This window comes from Eurosta solidaginis, chromosome 1 (assembly GCF_040869045.1).
Source record: "Eurosta solidaginis isolate ZX-2024a chromosome 1, ASM4086904v1, whole genome shotgun sequence".
NCBI lineage: Eukaryota > Metazoa > Arthropoda > Insecta > Diptera > Tephritidae > Eurosta > Eurosta solidaginis.
The window spans coordinates 269402724-269429083 of record NC_090319.1 but is presented as its reverse complement, the minus strand read 5'-3'; the positions used below and the strand labels follow the sequence as shown (position 1 = coordinate 269429083).

The 26360-nt window shown below is 37.8% G+C and overlaps 1 protein-coding gene across 2 annotated transcripts in view; it reads right to left on the bottom strand.

Annotated features, from left to right (window-relative positions):
- Positions 1-7715: 7715 nt before the first annotated feature.
- The window catches only part of LOC137237276 (protein vreteno-like), a 69563-nt gene continuing 50918 nt past the window's right edge, over positions 7716-26360 (bottom strand). The window contains exons 6-8 of one of the 2 annotated variants that reach the window (XR_010948888.1): positions 18871-19064; positions 18579-18808; positions 7716-18477 (exon numbers count right to left, since the gene is read on the bottom strand). Coding sequence is in view for 1 of the 2 variants with exons in the window: in XM_067760709.1 (XP_067616810.1) it covers positions 18642-18808; positions 18871-19064 (361 nt within the window). In the remaining variant the exon portion in view is untranslated. Of the gene's footprint in view, positions 18809-18870; positions 19065-26360 lie in introns of both variants that reach the window. The other variant, XM_067760709.1, reaches the window with a different exon arrangement.

The window sequence follows — 26360 nt, the reverse complement described above, 5'->3', positions numbered from 1 at the left end:
GATAATTAAACACCTTCTGCTATCGTTCGAAATAGTCTAAGAGCCCGTGACGGCCAGGCCTTAGTTAAAGTATAAAATCTAAAAATTTCTCTATGTATGTCCACTATACGGGTAAGAACGATCCCAGGCTATGAGACTTGGGTGGCGGTGGCTTTGGCATGTAACAGGTAGTAAAGGTGTATAAAATTGTGTCTCAAATTAGGTATAGTATAAAGCTCAGTTTTCACATATTTTATTAGTGCCAATCTAAGAAATCGCCTCGTCCGCAGCCAGACATTTAGTGCAGTTCCAACCACCTGCCAGAAACCCTTAAAGTAGGGTTAATTTTAATTGTACTTTAGTTATAGTATAAAACCTGAATTTTATATATGTTACTTGGAGAACTATAAAATGATGTTTCCTCATTAGCCAGACAGTTTTGATGGTTCCCCTATATTGACAGACACATTAACGATCTAGTATAGGTGCGCGCGCGAGGGATATATGCGTAAGCGGGTGCGAGTGAGATAGTGCGCTCGGTCCACGGCGACCTTTTGTGGTATACTGTAGTGAATTGTTATACGTACAGCAAAAGTTTTATTATTTATTTGTGCAAATTTTATAAAATAAGTGCGATCCAGTTGTAATAATAAAGTGTTGTCATGGAAGAGGAAAGCAACAAATTAATTTGTTTTGTTTGTAAAAAAGCGATGGCAAAATAACATTATTTTCTGAAGAGACATTAAAGAAATGCCACACCATTTGGGAAGTGAGAAAAAAACATAACCTCAAATACAAAACATTATTTTGCCTGATAAATATACTGATGGGAGTTATCACCGGGAATGTCATAAAGCGTTCACAGGACTTATGAAAAAATATTACACTTCTGAACGTGTACGTTGTAAGAAAAGAAGTGCAAATGAAGAATTAACCATTGTAGTTGCAGAGAACTTATCTTCAGTCAAACTCAACAACAGAATCTCCGACAGCATCAGAGCAAAATTTATTTTCTCAATCAATAGAACCGCAACCTTCAACTTCTCAAGAGCAATCTCAATTACCGCCTGTATAACAAGCTGTTTTAGTTTCTGAATCAGGAACATCACATTCTATAACTTATGAAGAAAGTCCTGGCGTAAGTAATTACCTCGGTGCCATTGTCAATGTGTCATATAGATGGAACTATTTGTAAAACAGATAAATCAGCATTGATGAAGCGTTTAGAGAAACACGATGAAAAACGATCCAAAAAAATTGGAGGTATTTCTAGAAAAATGTTGCAAATGGTTACTCAATTACAATCGTTGAGAATCGATGTAATCTTTGATCAATACCTTACACCATCTATTAAAGATTATGAGCATTCTCAACGGTTTGAATCTGCACAATTGGGGTACAACATAACTGGACCTGAGCAATCGCGACCAAGCGATTTTAAAAAAGAACTAAAAATTCAAATTTTAAAAAAGCTCTTGTGGATTTTTTTATTTTACATTGGGCAACTGATGAATTGGCGTCATTTATTGGTAACAAGATTATACACGTAAATTTTAGAAAATGTCATTCTTTCACATCTAATAATTCTAAAGTTACATCAAGTATTGATGAAGAACCGTCATGCCCGGAACATGAAGAAGCAGATACAAAAATAATATACCATGCGTGTAACATCAACTATCCAGCGAATATTGTAATCCGAAGTGTTGATACAGACATTTGGGCTTTAATGCTTGCTCATATGCATCACCTAAAAAATGATTCGTTTGTTTGGATTCTGTCGGGAACTGGAAACAACTTAAGATACGTGGACCTAACAAAGATACACGCAGAATTAGGAGAATCTGTTTGTCAAAGCTTACCAGGATTCCATGCAATAACAGGGTGCGATTATAATCCTGCATTATTCAGGAATGGAAAATTAAAACCTTATGAACTTTTGAAAAAATCTGATGAATTCCAGGAAGCTTTCATTAGGTTCGGTGACAGTGAATTAATTGAAAATAAAGTTGAACAAAAAAACGTGTTTAATATTATTCAAAAATTTATATGCAATATATACAATATTCGTAATATCATTGATGTTGATGCAGCTAGACTTCAAATCTTCATAGATTCGTATACAGTCTCTTCGAAAAAAATTGCGAAACTTCGACGCTAGCAGTTTACCACCTTGTAAAAGTGAATTATTACAGCAATTTTTGCGAGCAAATTATATCTGTACTATTTGGAAAATGCTGACCTACAAAATCCAACTTCTTATGGAACAGAAAGTAATGGTTGGGTACTGGAAAATGACCAATACCATTTTAAATGGTTTGAAGGGGATCAACTACCAAATTATGTCAGTGATTCTTTAACAACTTCGTCAGGTATGTTACTATGATTTCAAATTATTTTAGATACATTTCAAACTATTCATAACTATGCTAACTTGGTTTACTTATTACAGAAAATGACGAAGAAGGAGATACTGACGACGACGAATCCACGGACAGAAGTAGCAGTGGTGAGGACGATTAAGATATCGGCGAGACCGATGAAAATAATTGACTACTTTTTTGAATTTAATAATAATAATAATACCCGATTAAAAATATTATTTTTTTACTTTGTATTCAGTGGCTATAATTATAATTAAACTTCTTTTTCATTCAATGTTTTACTACCACAATAATTCTTCCTTCCTTACAGTATAAAAAATTGTTTACAAAATTAAATATTTAAATGAAGCTTACAAACGTCTAAACAGTAATTAACTACATTTTTGGATTATTGATTTAAAGATTAATTCATGAACGCACTATCTCACTCGCACCCGCTTACGCATATATCCCTCGCGCGCGCACCTATACTAGATCTTTAATGTGTGTGGCAATACAGGGGAACTATCAAAACTGTCTGTCTACCGAGGAAACATCATTTTATAGTTCTCCAAGTAACAAATACAAAATTCAGGTTTTATACTATAACTAAAGTACAATTAAAATTAACCCTACTTTAAGGGTGTCTGGCAGGTGGGTGGAACTGCACTAAGTGTCTGGCTGCGGACGAGGCGATTTCTTAGATTAGCACTAATAAAATAAGTGAAAACTGAGCTTTATACTATACCTAATTTGAGACACAATTTTACACACCTTTACTACCTCTTACCTGCCAAAGCCACCGCCACCCAAGTCTCATAGCCTGGGATCGTTCTTACCCGTATAGTGGACATACATAGAGAAATTTTTAGATTTTATACTTTAACTGAGGCCTGGCCGTCATGGGCTCTTGCTCTAAAACGCTGAACTGTTGAATAAATAACTGCAATATTTAGTATTGCAAAATGGTCTTTATTTAAATTAGTTTGGGCGTAGTACTTCACAATTATACTTCACTAATAGCGTGTCCAAATCAAAACTGATTACTTATTCCTCAGCTTGCGCTGCTAGGGAGTATTATACTCCCGATTACCTTTTTGCCGATTTCTCATTAGGTCTAGACGTTTCACGCACATGCCTTCTAGAACAGTTGTATCTGCCGGTTATGTGTATGGAATGTTTTTCGTTGCCTTGTACATAAGTGTGTCTGCTTGCTCTAATGTGTTCATGTACATAAGTGTGGCTGCTTGCTGTTTTTGTTTTTGTGATTATTTTCTAACAGCATAGTGATGCTAATATTCGCCACAATACTTTATATAAAAGTACCGGCCGTTCGTATGTGATATTAAGTAGGTTGACTCAGCGATAATTAGAAAATCAAATAGTCCTACCTAAAAAATGTCCTAAACATTTTAACCAGTGTTTATACAGAACATTGCAGACGGAACAGATGTTGTTGTTGTTGTAGCAGAGTTGTAGTGTTTCTCCCCATCCAATAGGAGCGACCGATCACAAATTGTCATCAATATCCTCTAACGGGAGTCCAAAGTAAACTTGCAGTTTCAACAGGATGGACAATAGTGAGAGGGGTGTTAAATGCGTTGATTCCACATTGTAATTGCAGAGATGGTTGGTATTATGTTGGAACACATTACAAGCAGAACATAAATTATGTATGTCGGGATTGATACTGGATAAGTAAGGGTTTACCTGTTACAGTTCCCAGATCGATGTTGAGCTAGAGTGATGCGCGTCTCCCTGGGATTCTGGGTATTTTTCTTTAAGAACTGGATTCGCCGGGCAATTCCTGGTATAGAGGTCCGGCGCCTGTTTGTGGATATTATTGCGGACCTGTTTGTGTTTTTTTGCTGTGTTCTTAGGTGCAGTATTTCCTCATAATGCTTACGGAAATTTCTTTAATTTGATGCTGGAGAAAATTATACTAGCTTCAGACCTTAACCGCTCTGGAACAATATTCTATAAAAGCGTTCAATTACTGGCATATGCTGATGGCATTGATATCATCGGCCTAAACATCCGCGCCGTTAGTTCACCTTACTCCAAACTGGTAAAAGAAGCGGTAAAGATGGGCTTGATGGTGAATGAGGACAAAACGAAGTACCTGCTGTCATCGAGCAAAGAGTGAGCGAATATGCGCCTTGGCAACCACGCTACTGTTGGCAGCCATAATTTCGAAATAGCAAAAGACTTCGTTTATTTGGGAAGCAGCATCAACACTAACAACATCAGCTCTGAAATCCAGCTAAGAATCACTCTTGCCAATAAATGCTATTTTGGACTAGGTAGGCAATTGAAAAGTAAAGTCCTCTCTCGGCAAAAGAAAATCATACTCTACAAGTCACTTAGCGTACCCGCCCTGCAATATGGTGCGTGGACCATGACAACGTGAAGCGGCTCTGGGAGTGTTCGAGAGAAAAGTGCTTCGAAAGATACATGCACGCATTGGCGATGGCGAGTACCGAAGATTTAATGATGAGCTGTACGAGCTCTACGCAGACATCAACATAGCCCAGCGAATTAAAACGCAACGGCTGCGATGGTGTCTAGGCTTTCGTTATTTAAGTGGGCTTATTTGTTATTTAAGTGGGCTGTATATATATTTTATTTAAAGAGAGGTCGCTATGCGCCTGTTAACCTTGTATATATTCATTGGGGGCGAGCACTGGGGGTTCCAACGTATTGGTTGCGGGTTGAGCCACCTTGTTTTGCTTTGAAAACCCTCGATTTGGGATAAAAAATTTAAACTATGTATGTCTTTAGAATATTTCACTAACCAGTTGAGAATTACAAGTACACTCAATGGCTAATGAAACAAACGAACGAAAAATGTTCATAGTTTAAGTCACTTAAACAGCTGGCTAGGCCATAAGATGCCGCTCCGGCCAAGAAAGTGTTTCTATCGGAACCCGCTCATGAAAGCAGAGGTAGAGCGCGGCCCGCACTCCGCTGGAAGAACCAGGTCGAAAACAATTTAAACTCCCTTGGTGTGACCAATTGGCGCCGATCGGCAGAGAAAAGCGACTGGCGCACCTTGTTGGGCGGTCATAACCGTTTAAACGGTTAAGCGCCAATTAAGTAAGTAAGTAAGCTTACGGAGATAACCTCGTAAGCCCCTGGGGGGCCTCCTCAATGTTGTAGGGATGCCCAGGTTTCTAGTATTAAAAACAACTTCTTTTAGGGAGTGCAATTCATTTATTTGTTCAAAACATGCTGATACATAGATATAAGTTTACATAGTGTGCAAATAATTAATTGTTCAAAGTACTTAATAGTGATAATAAAAGAGCATATAAATCGCTTAAAAGCAGAGTGGAATTATTTATTGTGGTTGTGATTTCAATTGTTCTTAGTATTGTTTCGAGTAATAATGTAAGCAACAAATAATTGCGTATAAGTAAGATTAAAGAAAGATTGTATTCTGCTTACATATATAAAACATTCAATTCTTACATAGATCTTGAAATTGAATCACAGTTTATGGCATTAAAATAAATTTACATAAAACTATTATTGTATAATTCTAGACCTCAAAGTGCATTTTTAAAACCGTGACAAAATTCTTCAAACGCTTTCCATGCTTGCTCGTATACAAACATTACGATTTTTAAAATTTTGCCACACTGCTATATGAGGATCTTTTTTTACTGTGATCAAGTTATGTTTATTTTTCAATCTGGTGAATATTATGTTGTGGTGGTACAAATACATTTTCTTAATACATATTTCTTTGAGCCAAGAATTAAAGTTCTATCTTGTTTTAACTACATTTTATTTATTTATTTGCTTGTAAAATTAAAACTTAAAATCTTGCAATGGTAATTGTTTATAGGTCACATAAAACATGCGAGAAAGAAATAATTCTAAACTGTTCTTTGTTCAAAAGCATAGCAAAGTGAAATAATTAATCAACAATCACATGGATTTCCGTTTCAGCAAAATATAGAATCTAGTCAAATATTATAAGGGGTATATACGAATAGCAGAAACAACAACAGAGAAAAAGAAATCATCATCAGTAATGACGTCCCCAGAACGTTAATTTGTGCTGGATGAATCAAGTAAGTTTGATAAAAAAAAGTAAGATATAGCAACTGTACATATATAGCAATCGGGACTTAAAGGTGAGCTAAGATTGAAATCATCAACAACTACTCCAACTCCATAAGGAGAAGATGGGAAAGATTTGTTCATTAATAAAATATTTGGATAAAATACGGATTTACAGGATGTATTCCTGCGGTGCGAGAAGGTGAACAAAAAAGTTGTGTAATGACTAGGTAAGTTTATGATGGGATTTGTATTGATTAACTATCAGAGTGTGTAGACGATTATGGTATTTTGGTGTTTTCAGCATGTGTATAAAGATATAAGAGCATAGAACCTTCTTCCGTGAAAATAAATTAGATTTGTATTTTCATTCGTTCATTTGAGGTAATCATAATTTGGTGCTAAAGTTACCATCTGGCATCTTTACCCTGATAATACACCCTTTCGATGGGCGCCTTTTTATAAGTTAACATTTTGTTTAATATAAATGCCGTTTTTATTTTAACATAAGTGGAATTATCTGATTTTAAAATCATACAAATTTTCGTCTGCCTTTTAACTACATACTTTTTCTGTTATTTTCGTGCGCAAAATTAAATCAGCTGATGTGAGTTGACAGCTTAACACAAAAGAAATACAGAGAGCTAAGCGAGTTATGTTTGACAACTCGTGTTATCTCCAGTTCCTTTACAACTATAAAGGAATTTGAAAAAAGTTAAGTGTGGTTAAGATGGTAAGTTGAGCACCCTAGACAACAATAAATTGTGATTACCCCAATTGACACATTCATATTGGAAGAAACTAATCAGCTAGTCATACCTTCTCGGTACAAAGCTTTTAAAACTTATACAGAGGTGGTATAAAATTATTAGATGTGAGGTTTTATATTGAGGCCAATCATGTCTATTTTAAATATTTTCATCGGGACTTTTGAGTAGGTGAATCTGTGTCTAAACGGATATTTCAGGCGAATTATTTATTAAATTACTAGTTTTACTCTTACTTAAAAACACAGGCAGAAATTAGTCACAATCAGTCTGGAATTTGCGCCATTTCTTCAACAGTTGGGGAGGTTAAAAATCTTCTCATGTTGGTATACAAGTTAAACCTACAAATTAGTGATGACCACCCACGAAAGCCGACTTGTTCTTTGATGTCTTTCATAGCTTTATAGGTGGAACACTTGACGACATCGCTCATTTGCAAAGCAAGAGTGTGGTGACTACCAGGAGAGTTGTTTGTATACATATATATATATATATATATTTTATTTTTTTTTTAATCATACATATTTTAATTCATATATTTATTTATTTTTTCCATATCGGTATTTAAATATTCTGACTTACTTTACCTTATATTGAGTTTTTGTAATATGATTCCCTTTAGTCGTTATGAATTATGTTTGTTGTACTACAAAAGACAATTTGTCTTACTGTACTAATGTATACTCTCTGAATAAATGAAATGAAATGAAATGAAATGAATGGCAGTAGAGAGTTATATCATCTCACTTTCGTATTTCTTATTGGAACGGAGTATAACACGTTTGAAGCACAGGCGGTAAGCGGTCGCTTAAGCGTGTCCTTATGGGAGAAAGTCTAATTAGAAGTTTGTTGCAATCGGATTTTAATAAAATATTTATAAAAGCGAAAGCATTTCTTTAGACTAAAAAAATGTTGATCTTTTCGATCTAGTTAGGTTCTAGAACACTTCTAGTATTTGCTAAGAGGGTAGAGTTATTTAATAACATAAGTTCTGATACCTAAAAACTTGTCTTAGTTCATAAAATAAGTGAGGTTTTCAATTACCCAATTGTACATGTTTGTCATTCCCAAGCTGAACGAAGCTCTCGAGTGCATCTTTGGTCGGAGCGAATCCGATTTTTGCCGACTAAGGCCTTTAATTTTCATTTCAGTGCAACCCCATCTCAATGTTGTGATTCCACCTATTGGATGGGGCTAAGCACTGCTACAAGAAGAAAATACTAACGTTGGTTCTGAGATTTAAGTAAAAAAAAATAACATAAATGCAAGGTTTATGCAATAGCAGAGCTATACCATGCAATATTGATTCAAAATACTTAAAAGCAAGTCCTATAAACGTAATTTTATATATAAAACCACTTTTGTAAAATAATATGCAAAAAAGTCTCAAGTGAACTACCTTCAATTCACGTTTTCAATGCTTCTCGAATTTAAATGAAAAAATTCCCTCGATTTGTGAGCACCAGAACAAGTTTTAAAATCGAGTTCGAAGATCGCTTTTCATGTATTCGTGTCTTGAAGGTTTATAAAAAATTAAAAAGGATTACCGCTAGGTTTAAACTAATTTAAATTTACTTGTTCAATGCCGGTCGTATTTAAATCGTATATTTTTTCGATTTGTGCCGACAAGTACAAGTTTCAAAATCGAATTGAATGTGACAATTTTTTTCGAATTCGGAAATAGCCGCCCTTTCACGTAGTCGGGTTCTAAAGGTTTGTAAAAACAAATTGTATAGTTTCTGAAAAAAAAAACTATCAGGCATTTTCCAGTTTTCGTAAAAAAAGTGGAATCGATTTTGAATCCACATCGCAGTGTTTTTTTTTTTAACTATGTAGTTTAAGTTCACCTATTCAATGCTGGTGGACTTAAATACGACACTTCTTTGATCGAATTCGAAAACCGACACATGGCTTTATGACAATTATAAATTTCCAGCATTTTCGCGTAAGCAACAAATGTAAAGTCTTTTTGCGTATACGTGTGCCATTGGAATTTTAAAATAAGACAATATTTACTCTACATCGAATTAAACGCATACAACTAGAAAAGTACAAGGTCAGATATGCTATTTGACAATAGCTAAAAGAAAATTAATAAGGAAACAACATCTTTGCATATATCTAGATTACGGATCTTTCTAAAAATAATTTAAAATAATACACATACAGATAAAAAAAAATTATAGGTAATTTAAAAAAAAAAATCCGTTTGACAGTTTTAAGGGTTGGCCAACTTTCAGAAGTTTTTAAAATTTATTTACGCCCTTCTCACCCTTTTAATATTTTTTGAGCAACTAAGAAACACAAACGTGTTCGAAACCTTCAAGGATACCAAACCATTTATGATGATATGATACTGACACTTAAGTGTCAAAAGCTTATTTTTTAGGTGACATTTGGGGATAGTCTTATTCAAATTTTTAGAGATGGCATCTTGTTATTTTCGCCAATCACTTTTACCTCTGTACTATAATTAATATTTTACCATGAGGTTAGTCCTTGCAATACACTAATTTCTTAAGCTCAGCTATAATTCTATAGGGTGTACCGAAGTGAAACTGCAAACGTTATTATGGAAACTGAACACCGCTTCCTCAGGCAACCACTATAGTTACAGTCAATTTGGTATTTTAGTCGCCTTTTACGACAGGCATAGATACCTGTCGCGGGTATATTCTAAGCCCCCTAACCCGCTGGTGTGGTGGTCCCACAATACATTAAGTGTTTGAATAGTAAAACCATGGAATTGATGCCTTACCTATAAATACTTGAACCGTTAACATCTTGGAAGGTATTCCTAAGTTTCTTGGTCAGAAATTGGTGATTAGTAACCGAGCGAAAATGTTTCGTTACAATTTTAATGGAAATAATTACCCTCAAAGAGGGCATGGTAGAGGTGATCAGTCATGGCGTAACAATAATAATTATATTGATAATTATTATCAACAACAATATCAGCAGCAACAGCCACTTGAACAATATCAATCCCAAGCTCCTTCGTCACATCGTGGACGTGGAGGATATAAACGCGGTGGGGTTTCAGAGAGACCTAAAGATAATGTAAGAGCACCGATCGTTGCATAGGAGAAAGGCAGTACTATGCCTTCAGGACAGCATTCTGATTTGAAAAATGATCATTTTCATTCTTTCCTACTCCATCTGAAGAGTTAAACCATTTTTCGGGTTTTCATGGTCCGACTTCTATAATTAATGAAACATATGAAACTTTTTCTGCACATAATTTAAATTTTAAGCGTTCTATTTCACTTTCCGCTCATGCGTATTATATAGCCGTTTTGTCTTGGGCTAGGGTATTATATATTAAGAGAGCAAATAGATATAGATTAACTACTGATGAAATTGAATTTGTTGATATGATTTAAAAGTTTATTTATCTTTCAGGTTTTGGTAATTTCACTATCCCTTCAATCAAATCAAAGTTTAAAACCAACCCCTATACGAGGGTTGCTATTTATATTTTGAGTCTAATAATGAAAAGACAGTAATTTATTATCGAAAATGGTTTTATTGTTTTTCGAAGTATTCTCCATGATAATCATGCAATTTGCATGCGTTCAAACCAATTTTCGTAGCACTTTTTCCACTCCGATTGAGGTATTGAGGATTGAGCTTTTGTCAAATTATGCGGGATCCAACGCGAACAAATTTTTTTCACAGCTAAATGTTCATGCAATATCTTATTGATGCTTGTCATACTAATGCCCAGGGATGCCTCAATCTCACGATAAGTCGTATGCCGATCTTGCAATATACGTTCGCGCACAGCGTCAATGTTTTGTTGCACAACAACTGATTTTGGACGACCTTCACGACTTTCGTCCCTGAGCGAACGGCGGCCACGATGGAATTCGTTATACCAGCGTTTCACAGTGGGCAAAGGATGGGGCTTCATCACCAAAAGCGGAAGTAAGTTGTTCAAAGCATTCCTGTCTTGATAATCCACGTGGAAAGTCGTAAAAAATCATCACACGAAAATGTTCACGAGTTAATTCCATTTTTTCGCGATATACAATTTTTAAGTTACTGTAAACAACATAAATTGTGCTCGAATGTCAAAATTGTCTGAAGAAGGTTCTGCTTAAAAACGTGTAGCTTTCAATTGAAAACGTTATATGGCGCCGGCAAACAATTAGAGATGCCAAGGCTCAAAATATAAATAGCAACCCTCGTAGTTATGGTGTACATGAATATTTTGAAAATTTTGATACTTTATTCTATTTGTGTTGTTCTTATCCATGTATTTCTATTTTTGCAGAACGGATAATACGCGATTGCGCGTATACTGAAACAATGATCGTGGTAAAGAGTGGTTTCCTAATGATATTGAACACGAATGGAACACTCGAAGTCTCGGTTACTCACCATGTTTAAATTTGCCTACGATGCAAATTTCAGTTCTAAAGCGCGCAAGTATTGGCGTCGAAACTTTTCCTTCCGATTATGGAGGTTTTTAATTAATGTTAGTTTAATGAATTCGGTTCAAAGATATTTAATGGAAATTCCTAGTTTTGAGTCTGGTCCTATACCAGCTAATTTAACTGGTCCTCAAAGTCAGTTTGTTATTAAAGAAGCCAATGATAGTGCCGCACAGATAGTTGCTGCTCTTGAGATTGGTTCTGTTTCTAAGTTCAAAGTCTTATGTCCAGGTGTAATGGCGCCTAAGTTCCTAAACTCAAATATTCATTAAGTTTTGTTAAAACATATAAGTTATAATAAAGTGTAACTAGACACATATAAAAAGGTGTTCATAAGTAACCTGCAGTGTTTTAATTATATGGCACAACTTTAACAAGGTGTTTAGATGGTAAAGTATAGCCAGTCAATATAATTGGAAATCTGCAAATCATCTATATACCACACAGGTTCATTATCTTATTTAAGTGGAACATTTTTATATCGAGTTCATAAAGTATTAACTCTTGGGCGACGATGCTCTATGCGTGCATTGTATAGGACAGTCAACATATTGCAAACTAACTTCAAAGAGGAAATAGCTTATAGCAGTAAAAACAACGACTTGTACAAAGGTGATCAATACGAGCCCTACCCGTGAAAAAAAGGTAAGCGACACTATTATCGATTTTTACTTTTTTGCACAAATCGATAGTTTACAATCATATGCATCTTCTGGGAAATTTTTGTAGTTCTGGGAATTCCCGTTAATTAGTTGCAGCGGAAGTAATTTGAATGTAACCAACTCATTTTGTGTACATGGTGCTTGACCGCGGTTTGTCGCTTACTTTTTATTTTCTGCCTGCGCTTAGTTTTTTATTCTATGTCGGCGCTTAGGCAATTATCGCGGTTTAAAAATAATTAGTATACATTATGAGCCATTTGGAACTAGACGTAAGTGTATTTATACAAATATTTATATATATATATATTTTGCAAATTCATTAATTTTAGCTAGGAAAAGGCGCTCTTGTACCGTACTCGGATACTGATACGGAGAAAACCGACGATTGCGAAAAAGAAATTTGTGTTGGGAAAAGAGGCTATAAAAAGAAAAAAACCAATACCTAAGCGACACCTAACTAGAAAAAAGCGGTCTAAAGAATATCCAGAGGGTGAGATCAACAAGTCCCAAGATTACTCCATAAATTTTAACGACAAAACCATAAAAGTGTGCCAAAACTTTTTGTTAAGTACTTTGATTATATCGCAAACATTGTTAGTATCAGCGAGGGATAATGCTAAGTATGTCAATGTTGTTGAAAATAAGGTACGAAAGGAACCCCATAACAACTCAGGCATAGCTAAAGTATCAATATTAAAAGCATTCATTGAAAAGTTGCCTGCAGTGCCTTCTCATTATTGCCGTAATAAGAGCAATAAACTGTACACTTCACATGAGTTTCGTAATGTACCAGGGCTATATAAATGTTATGTTAAACAATTAAGGAGCATCAACCAAGAATCATCCAAGTTATCTTTGCGAGTTTCTCGAAATATTTTCAACAATGAATTTCATTTGCCCAAAAAAGATAAGTCCGTGACTTGCGAGCGTTATAAAAATTTGGACAATGAAGCAAAAAGTGATTTCCGTCATACTGAAGAGTACAGAAATCACATCCAATCCAAGGAAAAATCCAAAGAATTATTTCTGGAGGACAAAAAAAAACAAAAAAAAGGGAAATCAAATTCCGAGTTTTTATGTGCTAGTTTTGATCTTCAAAAGGTGCTTAACACTCCTCACGAGAAAAGCGTTAACTTATTCTATTCCCAAAACTATGCGTACTACAACGAAAGTGTGTATGAAAACGGCACCAAAAATGGATATTGCTTTCTTTGGGGAGAATCTGTTGGAAAATGGGGTTGCAATGAAATTAGCACAATTATTTTTCAGTATTTAACATTAGTAGATAAAAGAAAAACTCACGAATCAATAAGTCTTTACTGTGATAGCTGTACAGGTCAAAACCGGAACAGAGCCATGCTCGCTGCCTGGGCGTTTTTCCTGGAGAAGTCAGTGTTTGTTAAAAATATCAAAATAACATTCGCTACCTGGACATACCATGATGCCAGTAGACTCGATTCATAGCACTATTGAGTCTTTTATTCGTGAAAGAACTGTTTGGGCTCCAATAGAATGCTATACCATGATTGGTAGTGCTGGGACCAATCCAACAAGTTATACGTGTATCGCCATGCATCACTCTCATTGTAAGGATTGGAAAAGTTTTGCAAGTGCAATGTTTCCACCCATATTTAGAATTAATTCCCAAAAATTACGTTCCGCTTCATTCAAGAAAAACAGCTCTATTATTAAATTTAAATATGGATACTTTGAATGCTCTGAAACCAAAGAATATGATGTGAAATTAATTCCACAATCCAGACGTAACTCTTCATTATTAAACAATGGCCCTCTTCCACTATACAATATGGAGCTTAGTATTTCATTAGCTAAATACAAAAACTTGAAAGACCTCTGTGATAAGAACATAATCCCACACAAATTTCTAAAGGAATATTTGAATCTGAAATCCGATGAAGATATTAGAGATATTCTAACAGAAACAGATGCGGAAGATAATGCAAAATAATTTATTTTGAAGTTCCAAAAAGTTCTTTTGAGAACTAAGACCTAGAAATGAAGTTCCTATTTTTTTACTATACATAAGTGCAATTAATTCAAATTGAACTGAAACTACCTATACGAATGTATTTATACGAAATAATTTAAGTTTCTTTAGATGTTTTTTTTTTTTTACTTTGTAAACTGATTGAAAATGAAAAAATAAAAATAACTGCCAAATACTAACAATAGTGTTTTTAATGTCTTATATTTTAAGGTAACCGCCATATCTTTGAGAACGAGCAATTTATGGTGACAGCAAAAATGTAAGCGACAAAAAATTGAGATCTCCCACTTTTCTAATGCAATAAATGGGAATGGTACCGAGTTTCAAACAATAATCAGCTTTGAGTGCCGAAATAAGTAAGAAAAACGTTCTCCTGTAAAATTTTCATTTTGTCGCTTACCTTTTTTTCGCGGGTAGGGCTCGAATAGTCTAATAATCGTATAAGCTAATCTAATATAGCTAGCTTGCGTGAAATAGCCACATGCCTTCACACAGAAGGTGTATGGCAATTTCAGTGGGATTCCGAAAAATTAGGAATACAATTAATACGGTAACATGTTACAATGATTATTAGCATAACTACAAATCAATCAATAGTGTACTACATATTAATTGTTATCAAACGGGTTTCGTTTATATCATAAGCTACCAACCACCCATAATTGTTGCTCTAAATGTTAGGGAGGTAGACAGATAAGACCTTCCCCCTCTCTGGAGATCAAAGAAAGTTCCAAATAGAGCTACATACGAGTAATAGCCTGTCATATTTTAATATATATAGAGATACATACGAGTAATAGGCTGTCATATTTTTATATATACAGATGTATATGCATAGCTATATGCATATAAATGTACTTGTTCGGAGCTTCAATCACTGCCGTAGTACTGCAGCACTGCTCAAAGGAAAATCTCTATTACTAATGACAACAACTGTAGGCTGGCTTAGGTACTTAGGAACTAATTGGCTAAACCAGCGTCATCAAAACTCTTTATGTTAAAGGTGACTCTTTAACATAAACGTTCCAACTAGACAAAGGAATACCAACAATGACAGTCTAGTTCAAATGTCCGTTTTTGAGTTCAGTTGAAGTTGGTTGTTAGCCGTCCCCACGTCGAAATAAAAATGTTAACCTATAACGTAACGTGTAAACCTAAAGCGTGTCAAATGTTTAACCAAGTGGTAAAGCCAAAACGATAAATTACTCTAAATGTAAAACTGTAACGCTAAACTTGAGTGTAAAGCAAGTAAAAATTGTTTAAAATAAAAACTCAATGTGAATGAGTTTTATGTTGTATCCAATTAATTTAAGAAAATGAAAAAAAAAAAAAAAACGAAACCAAATCTTAGTGAACTAATTGTATGGAAGCAGAATGTCACCATCTAGTTTGCTGAAATTCGCTGCTTGGCTGCATCTGTGAAAATAAACATATTCGATCCTTTTCAGCTTAGGTAAAGAAGTGCCCCTGTTTGGCAGTATCGCGCACGTGATTGAAGCTCTGAATAGATCCTATATGTTATAAGTGGACATCTTAACCAATCTCCCTTGTCGCGTACGCAAACTAATGGGCTAATTTATTTGTTGTCAGTCTTTAATCTGACAGAAAGCTATTCCTGCTTATAACAGTGTCTTCAGAGTTTCAGCTAAGTGTAAGCAAAAAATAAAACTGAAGTTTATGTATTCAACTAGGTTCCTTTTACTTCCACAACCGAGTATTTTTGTTGAGTTTGCTTCTTTATGAACTGAACATAAGACTGCATGAAGCAAATGTTGCCTTAACTTATAGCTAATTAGACGTTATGGCTGCTTAAACACTACCTCAAAGTGCTAACGCGTGGTGTCTATTGTAAACGTGGCCGCAAACAACGGAAAAAGGGTTGTTACTGAGACGCCGTTCTTTTCATACTACATAACAATAATTTGCTGCAGTGTTTCAGTTAAAAATTATAACGAATCGTATACAGTCGGTATTTTATATACAATTCAGGTATCAATTGAAAACTGCGACAGTGTTTCCCGTTAGTTAGCAAGAGCATTTGATGCGAAGGGTGGAATAGCAAACGGGAACTAGTGATGTATTGGTCTAAGTTTTGCCGTTTTAAGAAACATCTCGAATTACGCGTAATCTGTTGAACAATGTATAAATACCAAAATGATCTAATAGAGAATGCTTTGGGAAGTTTAAATATAAGTAAAATGGTAAGAGCGGAACGAGGATAGAGAATGATTTGGTAAATGGCGCCGAAAGCGAATTTACAAATTTTAAGTTTAATATGAGTAAAACAATCTGATGAATGAAATGGTAAATGGGGCCAAGGTCTAAGGCTTACCATGTTCAGAAACTTTCGAATTAAATGGAAGCTGTCGATTGATGTGTAATTTTGACCACGATATGATAGAAATGATTTGGTAAATGGCGTTAACGAATTTCAACTGTTAATATGAATAAAGCTGCGTTTAGAACGAAGCGGTGGTAGAGAATGATTTGGTAAATGGAGCCGAGAGAGAATTTACGATTATTAAACTTTAATGTAAGCAAAATTTACTTTCACCAACTCCTTAGATCAATACTAAAACAATCAAAGCAAAACGGCCATGTTTAACACAGTTACATTGTTCATGCTTATGCAATTATAAAAGCGCAAGTCCTATGCAGGCACACATCAGTTTGTTCACAAATATGTTTAAGATCAAACATTATAATAGTACTTGAATCAGATTGAGTAAAGACGGCTCCACATTTTATTTCTTTTATTAACAACAACACGCTATTTTCAAAGAGCGATCTTTATACGATATATTTCTAATGTTCGAAGGGAAATAAGATCAATAATGGGCTGGTAATTGGCACCGAGAGAATTAACGATTTTCAAGTTTTACTATAAGTAAAAAAAAAAAAAAGTAAAGCTGCTATAAAAACGCAAGACGAAGACCAACAATCACCAAGATCCATAATAAAACAATAAAATCAAAACAGCTACGTTTAACACTATTAAATTGTTTATGCTTGTGCCATAATCAGAGGCGCCAAGACTTTTGAAGGCAATCGACAGTTTGTTAACAATTATGTTTTAAACGTTATAACATTATAATAGGGCTGCTCGTTTTCATCCATGCTTTAACTGTTTTACAGCCACATAATTTACTCCACCTTATACTGCACTTTATCATTTCTATTTGCATTATCGATTTTGTGAACTATTGCAATTGAAGGAAAATTAGATAGCAGCAAAACTAAACTCGGCGCTTATTTTTATTTATTCTATTAATGTATTCAGCAAATGCAGCGACTTAACTTCAGCAACATTTTCGCTTATCTTGCATGAGAGTGATATAGTGGAAATCTCAGTCCTATTCGCAAACAGAGTTATATAGAGCGGTTTTATTAAATCGGCTGAACATTGTTGAAAAATAAATACTCAATCTTCTCAAATGGCCTGCCTTAAAATAAATGAGCGTCTGATGTTTGATTTGGATAGTTAAAACAAAATTAACATTCAATTCTTTATCTTATTCTTTAACAACAACAACATTAATTCAAATATTGCTCGCATATCAGTGTGTAAAAAGTTACGAAGTAAACCTCTTTAATCATTAAAAATTATAACTTTTATAATGAGTGATGTTCTTTTAAAACAACGAATTAACAAATTTTTACAAAAAAATACGTTCGCTTATTGAATTAATTTCACATAATAATAAAGGATGCATCCTTCACCTTAAACTATACAAATCACATAACAACTGTATCGCTGCCACTACAGCCTGATTTACAGGGCAGAATATATCTTAAGTTAATCAAATATCACCAACAAACTAATTGAGTTTGCAGCCAGTCACGCAATACCGCGTAACTGCTCCCTGTGTTTAGAGAACACTAAGCTCGTACCTCGAAATCATGCAATTTAAAAGATAACATATTTTAAATTATCCGAAATGTCAACACTTTCATTTTCAAATTTAAGAAACTGAAAATTTATCGTTAATAAAACTAAAACATCAAACTACCACTGGAACTACCAAATACGCAGGAAGCAATATTTATATTTGCCTACATAAGCTTACTTCAGCCATAAATTTTGAAGTTAATGTCTATCATTGGAGCATTTAAGCCGAATTGTAGCTACTCTGTTACCGCCTGTAATGCCCAACGCCTTAGCTGGGTTATACGCATGATACTGAGCCCAAATATCTAAATGGTAAGTGTTTAACATTTTAGATATGGATTTTAAATTGAGTGGGAATAGTTTTGAAAGGATTAAGCAAATTTATAAATTTATATATAATTATTACTTATAACTCGAGCTGTTTGCTGCTATCGTCTTAGCGATTTAAATGTTTTTTGGATGTTTTAATTTAGCCAAGTAAATTCTTTTGCTGAATTTTGCTTAATAAGTTTTTGCATTCGATGACAACAACTTGTTCATCGATTTTTTTTACACCATCAATTGTTATAACAGTTTGCAGTGTAATTTCTTCGTTAAGAAATTTTATGAGCTCAGCACTGAATTCGGATGGCAAACCTATATAGAAAATCAAATACGTATAGGTCATTTTGAAATTTATAAATAGTAAATATTCTTACCATCAATTAAACACAAATTAGTTTTGCACACCCCCGTCACACTTGCAGGATAGTGGCGTATTTCATTGCTGGTTAAAGTTGCTTCATTTGTAAAGTCGATATACATTACAGTGAAATGAGAATCATCAGGTATATCAGTTACCTGAGCACGATACCACATGTCTTCAAATTTAGCGATGCAATATTCATCTAATCTAAAATAAAATATAAAAAAAATCGTTATTATGTATGTACATTAGAGTGGTCTTAAAAATTTGTTTTCCGTAAAAAGAATGTACCGCCCAAGCACCCCCCCCCCCTTTTTTTTTTATTTCCTTTGTATGTAAGTAACAAATATCACAACTCCTGTGCAGATTACACAAGCTTAAGGCGAGGCACATTCCAACTCAAAATGTCCAAACCCATTTTCTTTTAATTTTCGAGAATAACGCCCAACAAAATCTTATAAAAAGTTGTAAATATGCTGTTTTACTTATAGAGTATTTGTAACAAGAAAATGAAAAAGGAAAACAATTTTTGGACATTTCGGCACTTTCCATTTTTCAATCAAGCATATTCCAACGTTTAGCAAGACCAATTGACGTATCAAGTCAAAATCCGTTACACATATTTCTCCCACATTGGTTAAGGAGCACGCCTATTTTATAAACATTTTTTTTTATTTGTATGAGTTAATCATGGATTGCCCGTATTGCTTTTAAATGTATGAAAGCATTTATTTGAAGCAATTTTTAATTTTATAATTTACTAGCCTTTACCCGCGGCCCCGTCCGCAAGGAGAAAATGAAATATATGGGCTATTCACGTTAGCCTGCTTATCAAGTTATCTGTTTAAAAAAATTTGTCTGTCTAACGCATTTTATTTGCAAATAAAATAATGTGCTGATAACCTGATAGGATCCCCGAATGATCCCGAAGTTATCCAGAAAAAGCCACGAAATGACCCCGACGATATTGCGGACGGATCCCGAAAACCGTCCAGAAATGCCCCGGAAGGGTCTCCAAAATTTCCCGGAATAGTCCCAAAAAACCCGGAATGACGACGACACAATTCTAGACTTATCCAGTGAACCACACAGAAATGATCCCTGAAGGGTACAAAAATGGTCCCGATATAGTCCCGGAAAAGTTCCAAAATGACCCTGACGGGCTCCCGTACGGATCTCAAAAACCATCCAGAAAATATCCAGGAAGGGTTCCCAAATTATCCTGACATAGTCCAGAAAAATTTCCGAAATGACCCCGAGGGGATCCACGACGGATTGCGAAAACCATACACAAATGATCCCGGAAGGATCCCAAAACTATCCCGAAAAAGTTACAAAAATATCTCGAACTGACTCCTACAGAAATGACCTCGGAAGGGTCCCCAAATGATCCCAAAACGGTCCCGAAATGACCCTGATGGACCCGGCAAACCATCAAGAAATGATGCCGGAAGGGTCCCCAAATGATCCCGAAATAGTCATGAAATGGCCCCTAAAAGGTTCCCAAATAATCCCGAAATAGTCCCGAAAAAGTTCCGAAATTGCTCCGATGGGTTCCCGTATAGATCCCGAAAACTATCCAGAAATTATGCCGGAAAGGTCCTCAAATAATTCCATCCAGAAATGATGCCGAAAGGGTCCCCAAATGATCCGAAATAGTCCCGAAATGACCCCGGCGGGATCCCAAAAACTATCCAGAAATGATGCCAGAAAGGTCCCCAAATGATCGCCTAATAGTCCCGAAATGACCCTGATGGGATCCCGGACGGATCCCGAAAGCCATCCAGAAATAATGCCGAAAGGGTCCCCAAATGATCAGAAATAGTCCCGAAATGACCCCGACGGGATCCCAAAAACTATCCAGAAATGATGCCAGAAAGGTCCGCAAATGATCGCCTAATAGTCCCGAAATGACCCCGACGGGATCCCGGACGAATCCCGAAAACAACCCAGAAATGATGCCAGAAGGTACCCCAAATGATCCCGAAAAAGTCGTGAAATGTCCCCGACGGGATCCCGAACGAATCCCGAAAACTATTCAGAAATGATGCCGGAAAGGTCCCTAAACGATCCCCTAATAGTCCCGGAACGTCCCTGACGAGATCCCTGGCGGATACCGAAATCATACAGAAATGATGCCGAAAGGGTCCCCAAATGATCCCGTATAAGTCGAGAAAAAGTTCCGAAATGACCCCGACGGGATCCCGGACGGATCCCGAAAACCATCTAGGAATGATGCCGGAAAATACCCCAGATGATCCCGAAATAGCCCCGAAAAAGTCCCGAAATTACCCCGTCGTGATCCCGGACGGATCCCGAAAACTATCAAAAAATGATGTCGGAAAGGTCCACAAATGATCCCAAAATAGCCCCGAAAAAGTCCCGAAATGACCCCGACGGAATCCCGGACGGATCCCGAAAGCCATCTAGAAATGATGCCGGAAAATACCCAAAATGATCCCGAAATTACCCCTATGGGTTCCCGTACAGATCCCGAAAACTATCCAGAAATGATGCGCCTAATAATCCCGAAATGACCCTGACATCAAGATATGATGCCGGAAGGCACCCCAAATGATCCCGAAAAAGTCCCGAAATGACCCCGTCGGGATGCCGAACGGATACAGAAAACCATCCAGAAATGATGTCGGAAAGGTTCTCAAATGATCACCTAATAGTCCCGAAATGACCCTGACGGGATCCCCGACGCATCCCGAAAACCAGCCAGAAATGGGGCCGGAAAGGTCCTCAAATGATCCCCTAATATTCCCGAAATTACCCTGACGGGATCCCGGACGGATCCCGAAAACCATCCAGAAATGATGTTGAAAGGATCCCAAATGATCCCGAAAAAGTCCCGAAATGATCCCGACGGGATCTCGGACGGATACCGAAAACCATCCAGAAATGATGCCGGTAGGTACCCCAAACGATCCCGAAATAGTCCCGAAATGACACCGTCGGGATCCGGGAAGGATCCAGAAAACTATCCAGAAATGATGTCCCCAAATGATCCCGTATTAGTCGAGAAAAAGTCCCGAAATTACCCCCACGGGATCCCGGACGGATCCTGAAAACCATCTAGAAATGACCGGAAGGTACCCCAAATGAACCCGAAACAATCCCGAAAACCATCTAGAAATGATGCCGGAAGGTACCCCAAATGATCCCGGAATAGTCCCGAAATGACACCGACGGGATCCCGGACGGATACCGAAAATGTCCAGAAATGATGCCGGAAATTATCCCACGGATCCCCAAAACCATATAGAAATGATGAAGAAAGGTACTCCAAATGATTCCGAAAAAGTCCTGAAATGACCCCGACGGGATCTCGGACGGATCCCGAAAACCATCCAGAAATGATGCTGAAAGGATCCCAAAAGAATGATGGTGGAAGGGACCCCAAATGATCCCGAAAAAGTCCCGAAATGACCCCGACGGATACCGAAAACAATCCAGAAATGATGCCGGAAGGTACCCCAAACGATCCCGAAATAATCCCGAAATGACCCCGTCGGGATCCCGGACGGATCCAGAAAACTATCCAGAAATGATGCCGGAAATGTCCTCAAATGATCTCCTAATATTCCCGAAATGACGCTGACGGGATCCCGGACGGATCCCGAAAACCATCCAGAAATGATGCCGAAAGGGTCCCCAAATGATCCCGTATTAGTCGAGAAAAAGTCCCGAAATGACCCCGAAGGGATCCCGGACGGATCTCGAAAACCCTCCAGAAATGATGGTGGAAGGGACCCCAAATGATCCCGAAAAAGTCCCGAAATTAGCCCGACGGGATCCCGGACGCATCCAGAAAACTATCCAGAAATGATGCCGGAAATGTCCTCAAATGATCTCCTAATATTCCCGGTATGACCCTGACGGGATCCCGGACGGATCCCGAAAACCATCCAGAAATGATGCCGAAAGGGTCCCCAAATGATCCCGTATTAGTCGAGAAAAAGTCCCGAAATGACCCCGAAGGGATCCCCGACGGATCCCGAAAACCATCCAGAAATGATGGTGGAAGGGACCCCAAATGATCCCGAAATGGCCCCGAAGGGATCCCGGACGGATCCCGAACACCATCCAGAAATGATTACGGAAGGGACCCAAAAGGACCCCGAAAAGTCCCGAAATGACCCCGACTGGATCCCGGACAGATCCAGAAATGATGCCTGAAATGTCCTCAAATGATCTCCTAATATTCCCGAAATGACCCTGACGGGATCCCGGACGGATCCCGAAAACCATCCAGAAATGATGCCGAAAGGGTCCCCAAATTATCCCGTATTAGTCGAGAAAAAGTCCCGAAATGACCCCGAAGGGATCCCGGACGGATCCCGAAAACCATCCAGAAATGATGGTGGAAGGGATCCCAAATGATCCCGAAATGGTCCCGAAGGGATCCCGAAAACCATCCAGAAATGATTACTTAAGGGACCCAAAATGACCCCGAAAAAGTCCCGAAATGACCGCGGCGGGATCCCCGACGGATCCCGAAAACCATACAGAAATGATCCCGGAAGGCTTTCGATATGACCCTAACGGGATTACAAATAAGGTGAAGCTAATTATAAAACCATGTTAATAAGGAAGCAGGCGTGTTGGGGCGAATGAAGAGTTACATAGAAACATACAGGCTAATAAAAGCGTGCTAATAAAATCAATTGAAGGAGGGCGGATGGCGGGAGGAGAAGGAGAGGACCACTGATCGTTTTTCCAAAATTGTTTAGATCTCGATCTGTATGTGCCAGATACCAAAAACTATTGATTTTGGAGAAAATTTATATTGAGTTATAACAATTTATAGATTTTACACCAGGGGGTGGGAGAAGGGGGGAGGGAGGCACGGAGGGTGTCACTGCTCATTTTGTAAGCCCCCGACTTATTTGACCTATTGAGTTGTAATATTGGTGAAGGTCAGTAAAGGTAAAATTATAATGTGTAAAAATTATTAAAAAGTAATTGTTTGAAGGGGTCGTGGCATCCCCACCCCCCTTTCCATGCTCGAAAAAAATTTCGCTTGTAGACTGTTGCCTGTGTACCAAATTTCATCAAATCCGTGTAGCCGTTCTGGCGTGATTCAGTCACAAAGACGAAAAAATACAATAGTTAAATTTTAACTGTTCCTAGGGGGCGGGGACCTCCCCCCTTTTCAAAAAAATATAGCTAGTAGATCCTTCTAGACTATTGGCTATATGTGTGCAAAATTTCATCCAAATCGGTCCAGCCGTTCTTGCGTGATTGAGTCACAAAGACAAACGTCTGGACAAACATCCAAACATCTTAACATCCAAACTTTCCCATTTATAATATAACTAGCCTTTACCCGCGGCCCCGTCCGCAAGGATAAATTTAAATATATGGGCTATTCACATATCAAGTTATCTGTTTAAAATTTTGTTTTCTGTCTAATGCATTTTATTTCTGTAATTGAGCAAAAAAAGAACTAAATGAACTGATAACCTGATAGGATCCCAAATGATCCCGAAATTATCCAGAAAAAGCTACGAAATGACCCCACGCTATCGCGGACGGATCCCGAAAACCATCCAGAAATGCCCCGAAAGGGTCTCCAAAATTTCCCGGAATAGTCCCAAAAAAACCCCGAAATGACAACGACACGATTCTAGACGTATCCAGAGAACCACACAGAAATGATCCCTGAAGGTGTTCCAAAATGATCCCGAAATAGTCCCGAAAAATTTCCGAAATTACTCTGACGGACTCCCGGACGGATATCGAAAACCATCCAGAAAATATCCAGGAAGGGTTCCCAAATTATCCCGACATATTCCACAAAAAGTTCCGAAATTACCCCGAGGGGATCCACGAGGGAGCGCGAAAACCATACAGAAATGATTCCGGAAGGGTCCCAAAATGAGCCCGAAACAGTCCGGAAATGACCCGGATGGGATCCCGCACGGATCCAGAAATGATCCTGGAAGGGTCCCATAACTATCCCGAAAAAGTAACAAAAAAATCTCGAAATGACTCCTACGGCATCCCGGAAGGATCCAGAAATGGCCTCGAAAGGGTCCCCAAATGATCCCGAAATAATACAGAAAAAGTCATGAAATGACCCTTAAAGGGTCCCCAAATGATCCCGAAATAGTCCCGAAATTACCCTGATGGGTTCCCGTACAGATCCCGAAATACATCCAGAAGTGATGCCGGAAGGGTCCCCAAATGATCCCGTACTAACGGATCCCTAAATGACCCTGACGGGATCCTGGACAGATCCCGAAATCCATCCAGGAATGATCTTGGAAGGGTGCCAAAATGATCCCGAAATTGTATCGGAAAAGTCCAGAAATTACCCTCTGACGGGATCCCGGACGAATCCTGAAAACCATCCTTAAATGATCCCGAAAAAGTCCCGAAATTACTCTGACGGGATCCCGTACGGATCCCGGAAACCATCCAGAAAAGATGCCGAAAGGCTCCCCAAATGATCCCGTATTAGCCCCAAAAAAGTCCCGAAATGACCCCGACAAGGTCCCGAGCGGATACCGAAAACCATCTAGAAATGATGAAGGATGGTACCCCAAATGATCTCGAAATAGTCCCTAAATGACCCCGACGGGATCCCAAAAACTATCCAGAAATGATGCCGAAAATGTCCCCAAATGATGCCCTTATAGTCCCGAAATGACCCCGACGGGATCCCGAACGGATCCCAAAAACCAACCAGAAATGATGCCGAAAGAGTCCCCAAATTATCCCGTATTAGTCGAAAAAAGTCCTGAAGTGACCCGGACTGGATTCCGAAAACCATCCAGAAATGAAGTCGAAAGGGTCCCGAAATGATCCCGTATTAGTCGCGAAAAAGTCCCAAAATGACCCCGAAGGGATCTCGGACTGCTCCCCAAAACCATCCAGAAACGATGCCGGAAGGTACCCTAAATGATCCCGAAAAAGTCCCGAAATGACCCCGACGAGATCCCGGACGGATACCGAAAACCATCCAGATGTGATGCCGGAAAGGCCCTCAAATGATCCCCTAATAGTCCCAAATCACCCTAACGGGGTCCCGGACGGATCCCGAAAACCATCCAGAAATGATGCCAAAATGGCCCAAATGATCCCGTATTAGTTGAGAAAAAGTCCAGAATTGATCCCGACGGGATAGCGGACGGATCCCGAAAACCATCCAGAAATGATGCCGGTGGGCACCCCAAAATGATCCCGATATAGTCCCGAAATGACCCCGTCGGGATCCAGCACGAATCCCGAAAAATATCCAGAAATGATGCCGGATGGGACACTAAATAATCCCGAAAAAGTCCCGAAAGTACCCCGACGGATCCCGGAAACCATCCAGAAATGATGCCGGTGGGCACCCCAAAATGATCCCGATATAGTCCCGAAATGACCCCGTCGGGATCCAGGACGAATCCCGAAAACTATCCAGAAATGATGCCGGATGAGACACTAAATAATCCCGAAAAAGTCCCAAAAGTACCCCGACGGATCCCGGAAACCATCCAGAAATGA